Source organism: Sarcophilus harrisii, chromosome 4 (assembly GCF_902635505.1).
Source record: "Sarcophilus harrisii chromosome 4, mSarHar1.11, whole genome shotgun sequence".
NCBI classification, from domain to species: Eukaryota; Metazoa; Chordata; class Mammalia; order Dasyuromorphia; family Dasyuridae; genus Sarcophilus; species Sarcophilus harrisii.
In genome coordinates, this window is record NC_045429.1 from 140,219,750 (window position 1) to 140,238,346 (window position 18,597).

Consider the following 18,597-nt stretch of genomic DNA (forward strand, 5'->3'; position numbering starts at 1 on the left):
TTTTAACTGAATTGCCTAAACAATAAAATTCTAACTTCTAACTTAATTGCTGTGACTTTCCCTTACTGAGTTTACTGATTGGTTTGGCAGCACCAAACCAGCCAGTGGTGTGTGTGTGTGTGTGTGTGTGTGTGTGTGTGTATTATATATATATACATATATATTCTTATACATACATACATACCTTGTGCCTCCCAGTTTTTCCATTTCCTTATAGTATTGAAATAGTAGCTCATCCCCTCATTTAAAAGTAATCATTAAATTTTGAAATTTAATATATAGCTGACATTTTACTACATACTAACAGCATGTTAACAGCGACATCAAGTATAATTTTGTACATGACATTGCTGAGTATTTCTTTAAAAACTGACTTCAGAAATGCTTTGAAAATAAATAACCAAACAGAAAATAAATGTTAGATAGATTAGATTTAGAAAAATTTAGGAAAAAATTTAGAAAAATAAGTATATTAATTTTACTTACACAAAAATGAAATTAAGTGTATATTAAGTCTGTCCTACCAAAGATCGAAGATTTAATTCACCTAAATCCATCTAAAACATTAATAACAATATGTTGTAAAGATGGGAAATAATCTTTATAGCTACAAGAAATTCATGACTGTAAGCTCTTTAAGCCGATCAAATCATAAAATCTTAAAAAGAAAAAAAACAAAAAACAAAATTTCACAAAGAGGCCCCTTAGTTAAATTTAGGTAAAAGGAAGATGGTTGTTTTTGCAAAAATGACAAGCTTGGAAGGAAATAGAAGTTGGAAAGCAGAAGAAGAATGATACTTTTGTGAAACACTCTAATATGTAATACAATTAAAGAAGACAGAGAGACAGAGACAGAGGCAAAGACAAAGAGGGAGAGAGACAAGCAAATAGGGAAATAGACACAGAGAGAGCCTGGGACTATATTATGATTCTTTGAGTATAATCTAAGACTGTTATATTTTTATAGTCAATGATAAAAGTAATGAAATCCTCATATGTCTGAAAAATTACAGTGAAAAAGAAATAAAAAGAACTTATGAAGACAAGAACATAGGTACTTTTCTTGAAAGAATGGCATAAATTGCTGAGAATTTGAAGAGGGTCTATTGTGAAAGACCACCAAACAGATTTTAGTTATTCTGAATAAAAGAGTAAGGAAAGGATTGGTCTGGTGTTTATGGAAATTAACAGATTAATAGAAAGAAAGATATAATTATTCTCTAATTTATTGGTATGTCTGTCTTCTACAATACAGAAGATATTTGTCAAACCAGAAATAACAGAAATAACCAGAAAAACAGAAATAAAAAGAGAATTCAAACTTTAAATATGTGAGAAGACAGTTAATGGATGCAGTCATTTTAAATGAATTCAAATCATTGGTCCCAAATTGTTCTTAAAAGAGTTTGTAGAAGTGATCTCATCCCTAAGAGATGAAGTAGAAAAAGACTTGAATTGTATAAGGACTGCTCTGATCGTCATATAGGACAAAAATAAAATTTCTTTAAACTAATATTCTTAAATAATGTTGTTGTTGTTTGTTGCTTAATCATTTCAGTCATGTTTGACTTTTCATGACCCCATTGGGGGCTTTCTTGACAAAGATACTAAAGCTGTTGCCATTTCCTTCTCCAGCTCATTTTACAGAAGAACTGAAGCAAACAGGGTTAAGTGACTTGCCCAAAGTTATACAGGTAGTAAGGGTCTAAGGCCAGATTTATACTTAGAAAAAGGAGTCTTCTTTACTCTAGGCTTAGCATTCTATCTATTGTACCAAGTCAACAATCAGGAAAATTCTAAAATAGATAATTAAATATATGGTTTCTGAGAATATAGGAAATAATGTGATGCTCGCTATGTCCAGGAAGGGTCCACTAAAAACTACTTGCCATAATTTCTTTTCAAAATAAGTCACCAGGTTAGTAAGACTACCATAAATTTAGTCTATCTTGATTTCAGAAAGTGTTAGTTCAATAAAAAGAGCAAGAGAATGGAATTTCAAGATGGAAGTAATTAACATAGAATTATACAGATTATATATTAAATTCAAGGGAGGCATTAATATTATTGGTATTTATTTTGGAATTTTTCTGCTATTGTCTTTAGAATCACAGATAATAGGGCTGGAATACACCTTAGAGGTCAGCTAGTCCAACTCCTTCATTTTACAAATAAGGAAATTGAGGCCAGGAAAGGTTAAGTGACCAGTCCAAGGCAGTAATTGGCAATCCAGGTTTTGTCTTTCAGTCTTTCACCTCTGAATTTATGTCATTATCACATGATACAGCTTCTTCCTTGTAGCAGAATGAGCCAGGTTTTTGGTCGTTTGTTTTTTGAGAGGGAGATAAGGGTGTAGGGGAATGACTTCAAAGCATAGAGGCAATTAGGGGGCACTAGAGGGATTCTCCAGTTATTGCCCCTTTTTGTCCCTACTATATTCTTTCAGGACACATTGCCTTCTTCTGGATAATATGTTTGTCAGTTGTTGAAGGATCTTTGAAAAAGAATTTGAACAAATCTCTCAGGTAGAATGAATGATAGAATAATTAAATAAATCCCTATATAACTGGCTGAGAAATTTTCTTCTTAGAGTTTTAATGCATTGATGTTGGCTATAAAGAAGACTTCACTGATACATATGAAGATTCTGTCTTTGGCTTTATTCTGTTTATCAGCAATTTAAACGAAATTGCAAAATGCACTTATATCCAATTCATGCATTTTATAAAACTAACAGATAAAGCTAATAAATTTGATGACAGGATCAAAATTTTAAAATATCTTTGATGAGTTGATCAACAATGACAGGTTGAAACTAGTGAGATTAAATTTAATGATGATAACTAAAATACTTTGTTCAGGCTAAGAAAAATTATGTAAGCAAAGGACTTAGGGAGACCTCATTTGACCACATTTTATGTGAAAAATTCCTGAGACTTTTAGTTATGTACCAGTTCCAACTAGAGCCAGTAGTTTGACATAGTTGCTAACAGACTGGCATGGTCGTAGACTACTTTAATGGAAATGTAGTATCCAGAACAAATCATTCCACCATGTACTTACTGGTCATGTCATATCTATAGTGCTCTGTTAATTTAAGAACATTAATATCATATTTTGGGAAGAACATTAACATAGAAGTCTGTATCCTAATGGTATAACCATAATGGTGAGAGATCTGGAAATTGTGTCATATATGGATCAGGTAGAGATATTAAGAGTACTTCTTATGTAGAAGAAAAAAGGCAGGAGTCATGCTTACTGCCCTGAAATAATTAAAGAATTTAAGAAAGAGGAAGGCATAGTTCTATGAAGTATTTTGGAATATAGAATGGATATCATTTAGTGGAAGTCATAGGGAGACTAATTTCAGGTTAGTCTAAGAGCTTCTTAACTATTAGCTATAGAAAAATGGAATGGACTATTCTGTGAAGAAAGCACTAAGAAAGCAGAACACTTTTCACTATCTATCAAGAATTTTGAGGAAGAATGAGTATATGAATGAATGTACTGAATAGCTTCTCAGTCCCTCCCAATTCTGAAATTTCGTATTTCTAATTCTGCTTTGTTGTGTTTCAAGTAGGGATAGAAAGGGAGAAAGAATTGAGTGCAATGTGGTATTTTGTTTTGTAAATTGTTGCCATAGCATAAAGTGCTTCAAAGTTGCTGAATATACTCTCTTCTCTTTGACTCTACAGCAAACAGTTTTGCACTAAGAAAGGCAGTATCTGGTCTGAAAAACAAAAGACGTATTTATAAATTTTTGTGATTTAAAGATATTCTAGCAAGGTTAGAAATGAAGACAGTTCATAGTTAATTATCCTGCTTAATTCCATGAGACTTTGTGATTATTTTAACTCTTAAAATCTCAGTAAATCAGTTGATTAATCAACAAACTATCTATTAGCACCTGCTAAAATGCCTGTCATGGAGAATTTGCGTATCCTTAAGTTGCTGATATTCTATTTTTTTCCTCTTATTTTGACTTAGGTTTACCAGAGCTTGGAACATGAGCTTCAGAAATATGTCAGCCGGCAGGACACCTTGCAACAATGCCAGGCATGGCTTGCTACAGTTCAACCAGATTTAAAGCCAAGTCCCCATCCACCTTTGAGTAGAGCAGAGGCAGTTAAGCAGGTAATATATATTTATTTAAGTAATCTGGGAAAACAAAAGCACCCCACTCATGTAATGACTTCTTTATCCTTTGCTGAATCTTCATCAAGGTCATGAGCATCAATTGTGGATGTCTACAGGACTCTATCCTGAACCCTTTTCTTTTATCTCCCTATATTATTTAACTTGGGAATCTCAGCAGCTCCCATTGGTTCAATTATTCTGTCTCTGCAGATGATTCTCATATTTTTTTATCTAGGTCTAACCTCTCTCCTGACCCAGTTTTGCCTTTCCAACTGCCTATATGATAATAAACCTGAAGTCCTTTAGCAATCTTAAACTTTTCATATCTGAAACTGAAATTATTATCTCCCCTCAGCTGACCCCTAACTTACCTAGTACTGGTGAAGGTGTCATCATTCCCTCAGCCACCATATGGGTTTTCAACCCATATGTCATCTTCTACTCCTCACCCTCTTTTTCATTGTTCATATCCAATTACATTTCAAGTTCTCTTGATTTTACTTTGACAACATTTTTCATTTAAGTCTCACTTCTTTCCTCTTATACCACAGCCAGATGCAGGATCTCATCACCTCCTGCATGAATTATTGTAATAATTTCTTAGTCTCATTGCCTTAAGTCTCTCCTTGCTACAATCCATCCTACAATTAGATGTCAACTTAATTCTCCTAATGCATGGGTCTTCTCATATTATCTTCATCTTTAATAAATTCCAGAGGTTCCCTATTATCTCCCAAATCAAATATAAAAATCTTCTGGTTGGATTTTTAAATCCTCTATTATCTGTCCCCTTCACCATCATTACCATCCAACATATTCTGATATTCAGTGACATTGGCTTCCTTACTTTTACTTGCATAACACTCTATGTTCCAATTCCTAACTTTTTAAATTATGTGCTTTCCACTTCTGCAAATGACCTTTCTTCTCCTAATAATACTAGCACCTTCTTTCTGTTGATATTTCCGATTTTAACTTGTCTACATCTTGTTTATAGTTTTTTTTTAAATGTTGTCTCCCTTATTAGACTGTAATTTCCTTGAGAGCAGGGACTCTCTTTTGCCTTTCCTTGCCTCCTCAGTGCAGTGCCTAGCAAATACTAGTTGACTGATTGACTTTTAATTACATTCATTCTTGCTGGTGTCCAGCCACAGTTTTTTCCTTGTAAAATAATGTTAACAGATTCTATCCTCCCCCAGGATTTTAAAAATATCTTTAAAATAATAACAACAAAAATTGAAGCAGATAACTTGTGCCTGTGCAGTTAATTTGGTGAAAAATTATTTGGGAAGAATTCCTTGGCTTGCCACCAGACTCAAACAGTTGTTACTGCATGACTTAGTCAGGTTTTGTTGCATTTTTTTTTTTAATTTGTTTTGTATTGTGCATGTGAGCAGATTTTTTTTAATTGTCTTTCCTTGTAATTCATCCAGTCAGAACTTTACATTTAGAAGAATTTGATTGTATAAATAATACTGTTCCAGATATGGATGAACATTGTTGCCTATCATAAATTCATGAAATTAATATGCTAAATGATAGTGATTCATACTAGATAATAATGAAAGGAAGTGACTCTTTATTACCTTTCTCTCCTTGTTGTCTTATATTTCCATGGCTGGATCCTCATCTGTTTCATACTCACTGACTACAGGTAAGCCACAATACTGTACCCTGTACTGTCTTCTCATTTTCTATTTATACTCCAAAGAAGTGATCATGTTATCTTCCATGGATTCAATTATCATCTCTATGCAGATGAATCCTAAATCAAAAACATGCTTCCTACACAAGGAATTCACCTTCTAAAGGAAAAGAAAATATACATATAACTACATGCAAGAATATACATTGTAAATGGGAGAGACTTTTAGAGAAAAGATACTTGCATTGTTGCAGAGGAATGGACTGGAATAAGAAAGAGCTGAATCTTGAAAGAAGTCAGAAAGGCAAGGAAAGGGAAGAACATTCTAGGTATGGGGACAGCCAATGAAAAGAAGAGAAGAAAAAGAGGTACCAACTGTAGTAGGCTTTAAAGAAATTTTACCTTATAAGGGAAGAAATAAATAGGACAACAGCTTAAGGAGATTAGATTCCAGGGAAAAAAGGTAAAAAATCCACATGTAATTTTCCAAAGGGTACATTTGAGCATGTCACATCACTGCTTAGTAAAATGTAGAGGCTCACTGTTAACCTGCAAAATCAAATATAAAAAACTCTCTTTGGCATTTAAAGCTTATTCAAAAGGGACATAAGGTACATTTGGAACAGAGACTATGGAAGAGAGAGAGTGAAGGTGAATGCAACAGAATGCAGCATAGAGAAGGACCTGGATGGTCAGGGACAAAAAAAATATACTTCTTTTACTCTGGCCCTTGTTTTTTTCAGGTGAAACATTTCAGAGCTCTGCAAGAACAAGCCAGAACTTACTTAGATCTTCTGTGTTCCATGTGTGATTTGTCTAACTCTTCAGTGAAAACAACAGCAAAGGACATCCAACAGACAAAGCAAATGGTACAAAATGATTACAGGGCTTACAATAGTTTTAAAATGCATTTACAAAATTATGGGTTTTAACGAAATTACCTTTCTAGATGTGTCTTATTTTTGACTTGTAGTTATCCTAATGATGAAGGTGTATTTCATTTTAAGTTAAGAGATCATAACATTACTATTAATGAGAGATACCTGAAAAGTGGTAGCAATCTGCCCCCTAGCAGAATTTATAGAATCCTTAGTTCTTTTTTTAAAAAGTTGGTCATCTTTCATTATTTCTATTTTTTTCTCCATTTCTGTCTTTCCTAATTGGTTCTGTCAGTATTCAGGGATAAAATACTTACTAATTCTTGATTTATGTTGCATATATTTACATACACTTTATATTATTTATTTGTATATATATTTGTTAATGTTTAAAGCTTTTTATTTTCATGCATGGATAATTTGACAATATTGACCCTTGCATAGCCTTGGATTTCAGATTTTCTTTCCCACATTCTTTCCCACAGTCCCCTCTCTGGGTGTAGATGGCTCTCTTCATCACAAGATCATACAATCACTTTCAAGAAAAACTTTGTTAAACTGAATCACTGGTGATTAGTCGACTAGCTCTGTTGCGTTAGGTTGTTTTCAAGTGTCATATAGAATCAAAAACAACTTTTATAAAAATCTAGTTTCTAGTGTATCTTTATCATCAGGAGAAATAGTTCTGTAATGCTTGTTTTGAAAATCTTTTAAAAGATTTTATACCAGATCCATATTGGCAGAAGAAATGTTTTAAATGAAATTTTTCAGCTGAAAAAAACAGTTAAATTTCTACCAAATATATAAAGATAAAGTTTCACCACATAAATTTCACTATTAACTTTCTTTTAATATTTTTTTGTGAATAGATCATTAAAACTAAAACAAACAAACAAACAAACAAAAAACACGAGTATTTTGAAGACTTCTCTAATTCATTCTAGAGTCATACAAATTCAATGAAACAGTAGGCATGCAGAATTAGGAAATATGCAAATTCATATAATTTAAAAAATGTGTTCTGATCCAAGCCACAATGATGAAAGCTCATCAGAACCTTAGGAGAATATATATATATATATATATATATATATATATATATATATATATATACATAGAAATATAAATAAAAAAATAAAATGGACCTGCCAAATATATAGAGCCACTTAAGTAAAACCTTCTGGAGACCCAAAATTTAATGTTATCCAGTTGCTTTACTTGAAAAACAGGTGAAATCTCTTTTCAATCAGTTCAGAAATGATGATCTGGAAAGCATTACTACTCCCCTTGTTTTGTCCCCTGTATTAATTATGTATAACAAAGGATGATAGAAGACATGATAAGGGATTGTAGCAAGATGAAAAAGACTTCTTCCAAATCTCCAAAACTTTTTATCAGTAGGTTATGTAGATTAAGATATGAAAAGATTCCAATAGCCACTTTACCAAGTTTAAGGTAATTGTCTATATCTTCACCATATGTTTTCACTTTTTTATTGAACATTTCCAAAAGGGTAATTTTAATGAAGTTCTTTATGTAGCTTTATATCTACACATTTTATTATGTGGGTGGGCTGATAGTGTATTTTACAACATATGAAGATCTTTATATAATTGTTTTATTTTTAATTGCCTGCCTGTGCTGCTTTTTTTTTTTTTTTTTTTTTTTTTTTTTTTTTTTTAGTTTGAACAGAAGATAACAAACTCACAGAGTTTAACTCAGGGCTGGGAAGAGATTAAACAAATGAAGGCAGAGCTTTGGATTTATTTCCAGGATGCAGATCAACAGCTGCAGAATATGAAGAGGAGGCAGGCTGAATTGGAGTTAAATATTGCACAAAATATGGTTTCCCAAGTAAAGGTAAACAGTTATTTTTTTTTTTTCTGTAAGGCATTATACAGGTTATTGACATGTTTTGAAAGGAGAATATCATTTTAACATGGTAATACATTCAGTGTTTATAATAGGATTTAGAGCTTGAAAAGTATATAGATTTCATTTAGTGCAAACCCTTCATTTTACACATGATTTGCAGAGATTTAGTGACTAATAGAGCCATTATGCAAACCAAATCTTCTAACTTCAAATCTAAATCCCATTCTCTTATATCACAGATCCTCTCTAAAAATATTGGTAATTAATCCTTAGATAAATTATGAAAGTATAATGGAATGAGTTCATATTTTATTTGACCTTTAAGTTCAACAAAAGAGAAACTGAGGTGTAATCCTTGACCTGTAATGAGGAGCCACAGAACTACTTATCTATCACATTTAATGTATTTCTTTACTTAAGCCTTTCAAATGTGAGTTGAAATAGTCATATTTTAATTTTAACCTGCATTATGATTAAAATGGAAAATAAAATTATTCTAAGAAATTTATATGAATTAGAAAATGATTGTATAGCCTCAAATGTCCTTCCCAAACTGTCATTTTCCTGAAAATTCTATATCTAATGAATGTCTTTACTTTAACCTTGAACAATGCTTTGAAATGACAAACTATAAAGAAAAATGAAAAAAAAATTCTCAAAAGCATAAACTAACATTTCTACAAAACAACAAAACATACTTTTTATTATTGTTACTAATAAATAATCTGTGTTGTTTTCTTCGACTAATGCTTCATAGGGAAAAAATTCATAGTAATTTGTGGGCTAATGTAGTAAAGTGTCTAGTCCTAGCAACAGTATGTCAAATGGGACTTTGTACAAACAAGTCTGCCTTGGAGATCTTGGAGGATGGGGGAAGAAAGGGCAAACTCTGTAGCTTGCAGGGCCAAATAGTTTTGCTTTTCACATATACTGTCCTTCCTCTGCCATGTCGGACTTCACTGTTTTCTTTGTTTGCCACTTATTACCACTTAAATTCATGCATTTAAAAAAGATGACTATTTACTTTAGAATTCAGAGGAATTGGTGGCATGAGAGATCAGTTCATAAACAAATGTGATATTTTTGAGTGTATTGTTCATGTTCTAAAATTTCTGCAGCATTTAGCCCTACTATACATCTACCATAATTATTGAATATAATGTTTTTATGGAAAAAGCAGTGCAACATAAGGGATAGAGAGTCAGCTTTGGATCCAGAAAGACAGGTTCCATCCTTATTCCTAGATATATAGGATCTTGTAATAGTCTGAGATGATCTCATCTCTCTTGACTCCAATCCATCTTCCACTTATCAAACAAAGTGATTTTCCTAAAGTTCAAGGCAGACCACATCAGTCCGCTATTCAAAAAACTTTAGCTTTGTTACCCTAATCAAATCACTTAACATTATCAGGGCTTTAGAGAATTTTATAAATCCAGAGAATTGCAGAAAAGATCTGTGCTTCTGGAAGGAGATTTTTATTTGTTTGTTTTGTTGTTTTATTATTTATTTATTTGTGTGGTTTTTTTGGTGAGTTTTGGATAGCAATTAAATAAAGGGTCCCTATCTTTTCTCCTGAATCCAGTATCTTTGCCAAGAAAAGCCGAAATGGGTTCATGAAGAGTTGGGCATGATTGAAAAATGACTAAATAACAATAACATTCTTATTTCTATTTACAACTAACCATTGATTTCAGTTTCATTATATAGTGGAAAAGACTAGAATCTAATGGGGATTCTATTAGAATACCATGAAAACATACCATGAAAAGAAACAACATTTTTTTTATATTCTTTGCATTAATCAACACCATTTTTATTCATCTCACAAAGCACATTTCCTGAAACAAATGGGAATTTTGTGTCGTTTGATAGGGTATCTCATGTCCTTTGATTTTTATCAACCAATGATACTATTGTTTTAGTTTTCATTGGGTTTAATCAGAGTTATCTATTTTCTAAAGATATTAGATATGATGTATAAAATGGCACTTAATACAAAAAACAAAAATCTGAGTTGGAATTCTTGAATGGGTAAGATTCTATAGTTTGCAAATAGTCCTGCTTTTCATACTTGTTTTCCTTACATTACAAATTCTAATGGTAATCTTTGATGCCACAGAGGACTCTGTTGACTTCCTTGACACTTTTCTTTGTCTAAATTCTGCTACCTTTTTCCTCAACTTTATCCCCACCTCACTGTGTTCTTTGTTTCATCATCATCTAGTAAGGTGTCTGAAAAATGGTAGGAGTTCAATAAATGCTTGTTGAAATTGATGTGGTATGGGAAGGGGGAGAGATCCTCTCTTCTCAGAGATGCAGGTCCAAATGTGAAAGAATTCACGAATCCCAAAATCAGCGGCAAAAAGGAAGGTTTATTTTTCACTAAGAAGCTCTCTCTGAGTAGACAAATCTCTTAATGAGGAGATTTGCAAAGAATGTGTTAATAGAAACTTATTTTATGAGCAGATCTTGGGGACTGGGGACAGTTTGAGCTGATTATCAGAACATTTGAATGAAATGACTTTGAAGGATTTTTCCAGAATTTGGAATTTCCTGAATGGGGATCCAGCTACCTCAAAATATCAATGAGGGGTGATTTGCCTTAGAAATGGCCCATCTGTAAAGTATGCCACCTCACAGACTCTCTGGAGTTTGAGACCTCGAATCTCCCTTCTTTTATAGCTCAATGGGGACACAGTTTCAGAGTGATTATTTTACAGATTAAAGGGAACACAGTTTCAGAGTTCAACTCCCCCATCCCAGTCAAAATGAATTGGATTTGACCAAATTTTCCTTCACTTCTCTTGGTCTCTTATTTCTCATGTTACATCTTTTGCTTGTTAAGTTCACCTTCACTGTGTCTTGCGCATGGTGCTTTTCTTTCCTCCAACACTGCCTCTACTTTGGTTTGGGTCCTTGTTTCCTCATAGTTAAATACATAGGATCTTGTAATAGTCTGAGATGATCTCACCTCTCCTGACTCCAATCCATCTTCCACTTAGCAAACAAAGTGATTTTCCTAAAGTTCAAGGCAGACCACATCACTCCGCTATTCAAAAAACTTTAGTTCCTCTGTCAATTCCAGGGTCACATAAGAAAAGCTTCATTTTGAAGTTCAAAGCCCTTCATAAGCTAACCTCCTCCACTTTTCCAGTCTTATTACACCTTAGAGTCCCTCCTTATTCCCGACATTCATACAATATGCACGCCAATGATAGTTGTTCTTTAAACCAAATACTCCATCTTCCTAATCAGGGCATTTTTGCTAGCTGTTCACCATACCTGGAATGATCTCCTCTTTATCTCTATTTACTGGCTTCCTAACCTTCCTTTAAGTAATAGCTAAATTTCTACCTTCTATATGGAGTCTTTACTGATCCCTCTTAATTCCCTCTGTAGATTATTTTCGGTTTATCCTGTATATATAGCTTGCCATCTCTCCTATTGAGATCATATTATTATATATTATTACTATTTCATAAAAGTTTTTAAAGTGAATTTTCAAAAAAGTTACATCAAAGCTTAAAAGAAAATATGCTTTGCCATCTGACTCTAGCCTACCTTGTGGATTTATTTACACTTTCCCCATCCTTTACATACTCAGTGATCCAGTCAAACTTTCTTATCTAATGTCCCTCAACAGCAGATATATTGAACAGAATTCCATCTGCCAAGCCTATGCTTTTGTATAGGATGCTCCCTAGACTTATAATGTATTCCTCTCATTTTTTTCTTCTATGAACTCCTATTTCAATCCTCCTTCCTAGAACTTATGCTCTCTTTTACACCTTAGCTAAGGGGCCAATACTTAACCTGTGACTTTTCCTGCACTTCCTCCTAATGCTTCTTGCTCTGAAATTCACTAATACTTATATTGAATATATCAAATTACAGCAAATATTTTTCTCCATAGACTGTAATTTCTTGAGAGGAACAACAATTTCATTTTTTGTCTTTCTGTCCCCAATTCTGAGTGTCTAAAACATTGTAGACATTTAAGAAATGCTTGTTAAATGATTGATTGAATATGTGTGGGTATACTATATCTTCTGTAGATCCTGAGATAGTAGCCTGCTTTTTTGTGTCTTAAATGTTGAAGCTGAATTTTTTTGCTGAATATAAAATTTCCTCAAATTTCCCCTTTGAAATATATGATTGTTTGTCCTAAAATCAAAATGATGAGGTTTTATCCCCTCGATTCCCAGTGGTGATGAGGTTAATAGCAATAAGAGAGTTGTTTAAGTCCCCTTTTGGTTGGCCGCAAGTTCAAAGTGAAAGAATTCACTTATCCTGAAATATTATTTGCAAAAATGAAAGTTTATTGTTAGATAGGAACTAATTTGCTAAGAGATTGACTTCTATTGTGGCAAAGTCCTATTAGGGAAATGGAGTCTGGCATTGAGAAAAGAATGCTTTCTCAATGGGCAATGTAATAGCAAATTGCTTGGGCCTCTGCAAGGAGTGAGTTTAAGGAAATCTGTTATATTCCTACCCCCTCCTCCCGCTGGACAGCCTGAGCTGATCAGACCAGGATTTCTCAATTGAATGAGAATTTAGAATTTCAAAAAGATCAATGGGAGATGATTTGCCCTTGAATAGTGTTACTTCTCTCATCTTGGGAAGATGGGCCCTCTCTCTAGACTCCTTGGAACCTGGAAGATCCTGATCTCTCAGATCAAAAAGAGGACACAATTTTAATTTTAAAGGGAACAGTTTCAGTAAAGGGAACACAGTTTCAGAGTGATAATCTTAAAGGGAACACAGTTTCCCTCCCAATTCAAAACAATGCCTTTCTAGACTCTTCTGATTAATTTTCTGATTAAAATTTTAAACAGAGAGAAATTGTTTTATCTAGTAAAGGCTGATCTTTATAGATTATATTTTCTATTATGAGTTTAATTTAATTATTTTCATAAATGTAATGTTTTAGGCCCTTCTGAACCTATAATTCATCTATTTAATAAGCAAATGTTTGAAATTAATTTTACCTCTTTATCCTTCAGGAATTTGTTAAGAAGCTACAATCCAAACAGGCAGCCATAACAGTTGTTACTGAAAAGGTGAATAAGCTAACACAAGGGCAAGAATCGCCTGAACACAAGGAAATAAATCATTTAAGTAATCAATGGATAGATCTCTGCCTACAGACCAACAATCTACTTTTGCAAAGAGAAGAAGATCTTCAAAGGACCAGAGATTACCATGACCGTATGAATGTGGTTGAAGTTTTTTTAGAGAAATTTACAAAAGAGTGGGACAAGTTGGCCAGGTAAAGAAGTTCTACTTCAGGATAAGATTAAAAGGTTTTACAAAATAGAATTGAATTCTTATCTTAGTTAAGAACATTTTTTCTTCTATCTTTTTAAAAATATTTGTTTGTTTTGATGTGCTTTGTTTCAGATCTAGTCTATCTTCCCCCTTTCTCAAGCAACCTAGGTGTTTACCATTTTAGCCCACTTGCTATCAACTAGTGCAGCTCAGCCCTTCCCAGATAAAGCTTTTTTAGTACTTCCATCTTTTACTGTTATTTATTGTTTCAGTGACTTAGCTCCTTGTAAACAATTTTATTTCTGAGCTTTGGTGTAATTAAGTTTTCTCTGACTGGTCAATAAAGAATTTTGCCATGGGGGGAAAAAATCCAGTCTCAATTTCCCTGGTAGCTAAGATTATGGTTTTTTTCTCTTCCAGAGTACAGCATGATTTTTTAATTTTAAATTGAGAGAAGGGATGTTTTAATATAACATGATTCCTGCATTCAGTCAGGATTTTTTTTTAATTGCTATAATTTGCAAAGAACCATATGGTATAGAAAGGAGGATAAAAAACAGTTTTTGACTTCATGAAGCATAAGGATTCACTCTGGCTGCATCACCTTGGCCAATATGTGTTTTGTTATAATTTTATCACCTTGTGTTTCTCTTTCTTTCTAGAGGAGTAAGTACAATGCCTGGCTCACAATTTTCCTGTTTATTCTTACATAAATTCTCATGCCAAAGTGAAATAAAACAGTATAGTGGAAAGTCCAAAATCCATGGTTTAATTTTAAACTATGAATCTAGAATCCCCCCTGCTGAAAGAATATCTCTACTGCAAAGTTCCAGTTATACCTCATCCCCATATTTGCACAGATAGCATTTTGGGGAATGATAATAAATTACTATTTCTCTCTGTGTTTTCATTATTTCTATGATTATCACCACCATTCACCAAAATACTGTACCAAACCTTGATGTTATTATGTGTGTGTTTACACATACATATAAACAAACAGATGTACATATGTACATACACATACTATATATTCATACATATATACATGCATATAACATTATATTTATATTTAAACTAAATATAGAGTATATAGACTCTATATAGACCTCAATTTCTCAGATCTCTCATCACTTACCAAGTGAATTCTCTCCTTTTTTTTTTTTGGCACATGCCACCTTCTCTTTATTCCCATGGCCGTTACTTTGGTATAGAATTAATTATCACTCATCTGTATCACTGCAATTATCTCTTAATGGGCTCTTCCCTCTGTCTTCTACCCTTACCTCTGCATTCTGTTCTTTTTATAGAAATCTCTGCTCAAATGTTGTAATGACATCCTATTTCCCCTAGGTAAAATTCAAACTCTTCTGCTTCACTTTAGGGATCTCCACTGCTTTGCCAAACTTAATTTAGTAAAATACTACCCTTCCTGACTCTTCCAGCATTCAGTTCCCTGAATATACTTTGCTCTTTGCTTTTCCAAATCTTGCTTACACACTATCTAATATTTGGAAGGTTCTTCTTCACTCTTCCCTTAAATTATTGAATTCCTACCTATCCTTCACAATACAATTTTTTGGTTTGCTGGGTTAATTGAGGTTACATGACCCAGGATCACATAGCTAGGAAGTGTTTACTGTCTGAGGTCACATTTGAACTCAGGTCCTCCTGACTTCAGGACTGGTGCGCTATTCACTGTGCCATCTAGCTCCCCCTTTACCTATCCTTTTTCAAGGCTCAGTCTAAATTCCAATTTCTCTTTATTGCTTTAGCTGGTAATAAGTTTTTCCTTTTCAGACCTTAAAAATCACTTTTTTCAGAAATTTCTAGGGGTTTTTTGGTTATCTTTCTTTTTGACCTATCCCTTTAGTGACTAGCGAGCTTTATAAGGTCAGAGACTTTGTATTATCTAAACTTTAATCTTCTCAGTCCTTAGCACCATGTTCTGTACACATTAAATATTTAATAAATATTTATTGAATCCAACTGAACTGAATATAGAATACACAAAGGCGAAGAGTATGAAATTAGACTGGAGAAACACATTTAACTTAGGGCATGGAAAGCTTTTGGATAATTATCAAAAGGCAATCAAAGGGCCCACCTTAAAGTTATTTATTATACTATTTTCTTTTCAATAATTAAACATATATAATTGGAAGAAATAATAATATAAAACTATTTGAACTGAATATGAAAGTTCTTAGATACTGCATGAGCATACTTACCTGATTGTACATTTGCCATTTTATTTACAGATCAGATGCTGAGAGTACAACTGTGCACCTTGAGTCTTTGAAAAAGTTAACATTGGCATTGCAAGAAAAAAAGCATATTATTGAAGACCTAAAAGACCAGAAACAGAAAATGATAGATCACTTGAATCTAGATGACAAAGAATTAGTCAAAGAACAGACGAGCCATTTTGAACAACGTTGGTTTCAGCTTGAAGATCTTGTTAAGAGAAAAATCCAATTGTCAGTCACAACTTTAGAGGAGCTAAATTTGGTGCAATCCAGATTTCAGGAGCTAATGGAGTGGGCTGAAGAGCAGCAGCCTGGCATAGTTGAAGCACTGAAGCAGAGCCCTCCCCCAGATCTAGCTCAGAATTTGCTTATGGATCATCTTGCCATTTGCAGTGAACTAGAGTCTAAACAGATGACCTTAAAATCACTCATCAAGGATGCTGACAGAGTGATGGTTGATTTAGGCCTCAATGAAAGACAACAAATCCAGAAGGTACTCTCTGATGCACAATGTCATGTCACTTGCCTCAGTGATTTAGTGGGTCAAAGAAGAAAACACTTAAATAAGGCATTATCTGAGAAGACCCAGTTTCTCATGGCAGTGTTTCAGGCTAGCAGTCAAATTCAGCAGCATGAAAGAAAGATCATGTTCCATGAACACATTTGCCTATTGCCAGATGATGTTAGTAAGCAGGTCAAGACCTGTAAGAGTGCCCAAGCCAGCCTAAGAACCTATCAGCATGAAGTCACTGGTCTTTGGGCTCAAGGGCGTGATTTAATGAAGGAAGCAACAGATCAAGAAAAGAATGAAGTATTAAGCAAGCTTCAGGAACTCCAGGGCATCTATGACACTGTTTTACAGAAGTGTAGCCAGAGATTACAAGAATTGGAAAAGAATTTGGTTTCTAGGAAGCATTTTAAGGAGGATTTTGATAAAACTTGTCATTGGCTGAAACAAGCAGATATCATTACATTTCCTGAAATAAACTTAATGAATGGTAGTAATGAGCTTTATGCCCAATTGGCAAAATATCAGTGCCTTCTTGAACAATCTCCTGAATTTGAAAATCTTCTGCTGACTCTCCAAAGAACTGGACAAGCAATTTTGCCCTCACTTAATGAGATGGACCATTCCTACCTCGATGAAAAGCTGAATTCTTTGCCCCAGCAATTTAATGTTGTTGTGGCCTTGGCTAAAGATAAGTTCTACAAGGTACAAGAAGCTATCCTTGCTCGGAAAGAATATTCCTCCTTGATTGAATTGACTTCCCAATCTCTAAGTGATCTGGAAGACCAGTTTGTAAATATGAACAAAGTCCCCACTATTCTGTCAACCCAAGAAGCCTTGTCTCTTCAGGAAGCTTGCAGAGTTCTTCTTGGAGAAATTTTAAGTCTTGGGGCAGCAGTAGATGAGCTAAACCAAAAAAAGGAGGGTTTTCGTAGCACAGGTCAGCCATGGCAGCCAGATGAGATGCTCAAACTTGTTACTCTGTATCACAAGCTGAAAAGACAAACAGAACAAAGGGTTAACTTATTAGAAGACATGACAAGTGCTTATCAGGAATATGAAGAAATGTGCCATCAGCTAAAAAAACAGCTGGAAGCTGTAAAGAAAGAGCAAACAAAAGTGAATGAGGAAACTCTTCCTGCAGAAGAAAAACTGAAAACTTACCATTCACTGGCAGGAAGCCTTCAAGATTCAGGAATCCTTCTTAAGAGAGTAACTGAGCATCTTGAAGACCTTTCTCCAAATCTTGACCCCTTGGCTTATGAGAAGGCAAATCAACAGGTTAAGGCATGGCAAGAGGAGCTCACATTGCTGACTTCAGGCATTAGTGAGACGGTAATGGAATGTGAAAGTCGACTTGTTCAAAGCATAGATTTTCAGACTGAAATCTGCCGCTCACTTGATTGGCTAAGACATGTGAAAGCAGAACTTAATGGAACAATATGCTTAGATATGAAACTTCAGAGTATCCAAGAGGAAATCCGAAAGGTTCAGATTCACCAAGAAGAGGTTCAGTCCAGCCTCAGAATAATGAATGCACTGAGTAGTAAAGAAAAGGAAAAATTTTTGAAAGCAAAGGAACTAATTTCTGCTGACTTAGAAAATACCCTGGCTGAACTCTCTGAACTAGATGATGAAGTTCAGGAAGCCATACGAACTAGACAGGTCAGTATATAGTGTTATACGTACTATATTTGTTGATGCAGGTGTTTATGTATTAAGCTTCCATTGAATATTTCTTTTCAGAAGCTTTGTATGGATCATCAGAAATATCCTTCTTAAAAATATATTTTATAATTGGATTTGTATGTCTCTGAGAGGGGAAAGTTGAGGTCTGTCACTAATATTTCCTCCTGTAACTTATTTGATTTTTTCTTTAAGAATTTGAATACTATGTGGTTTGGTGCCTTTATATTTAGTAGTGATATTACTTCTTTGTCTACGGTGCTTTAAACAAAATGTAGTTTCCCTACTTATTTCGTTTAATTAGGTCTATTTTTGCATTTGCTTTGTCTGAAATTATGCTTACTA

General features: G+C 33.8%; 1 protein-coding gene across 22 annotated transcripts in view; it reads left to right on the forward strand.

Annotated features, from left to right (window-relative positions):
- The window catches only part of SYNE1 (spectrin repeat containing nuclear envelope protein 1), a 567,155-nt gene that overhangs the window by 354,323 nt on the left and 194,235 nt on the right, over positions 1-18,597 (forward strand). For all 22 annotated transcript variants that reach the window (XM_031937596.1, XM_031937595.1, XM_031937611.1 and 19 more), the window contains 5 exons: positions 3,991-4,137; positions 6,529-6,654; positions 8,347-8,523; positions 13,545-13,810; positions 16,071-18,231. In XM_031937596.1, coding sequence (XP_031793456.1) covers positions 3,991-4,137; positions 6,529-6,654; positions 8,347-8,523; positions 13,545-13,810; positions 16,071-18,231 — 2,877 coding nt within the window. The remainder of the gene's footprint in view (positions 1-3,990; positions 4,138-6,528; positions 6,655-8,346; positions 8,524-13,544; positions 13,811-16,070; positions 18,232-18,597) is intronic.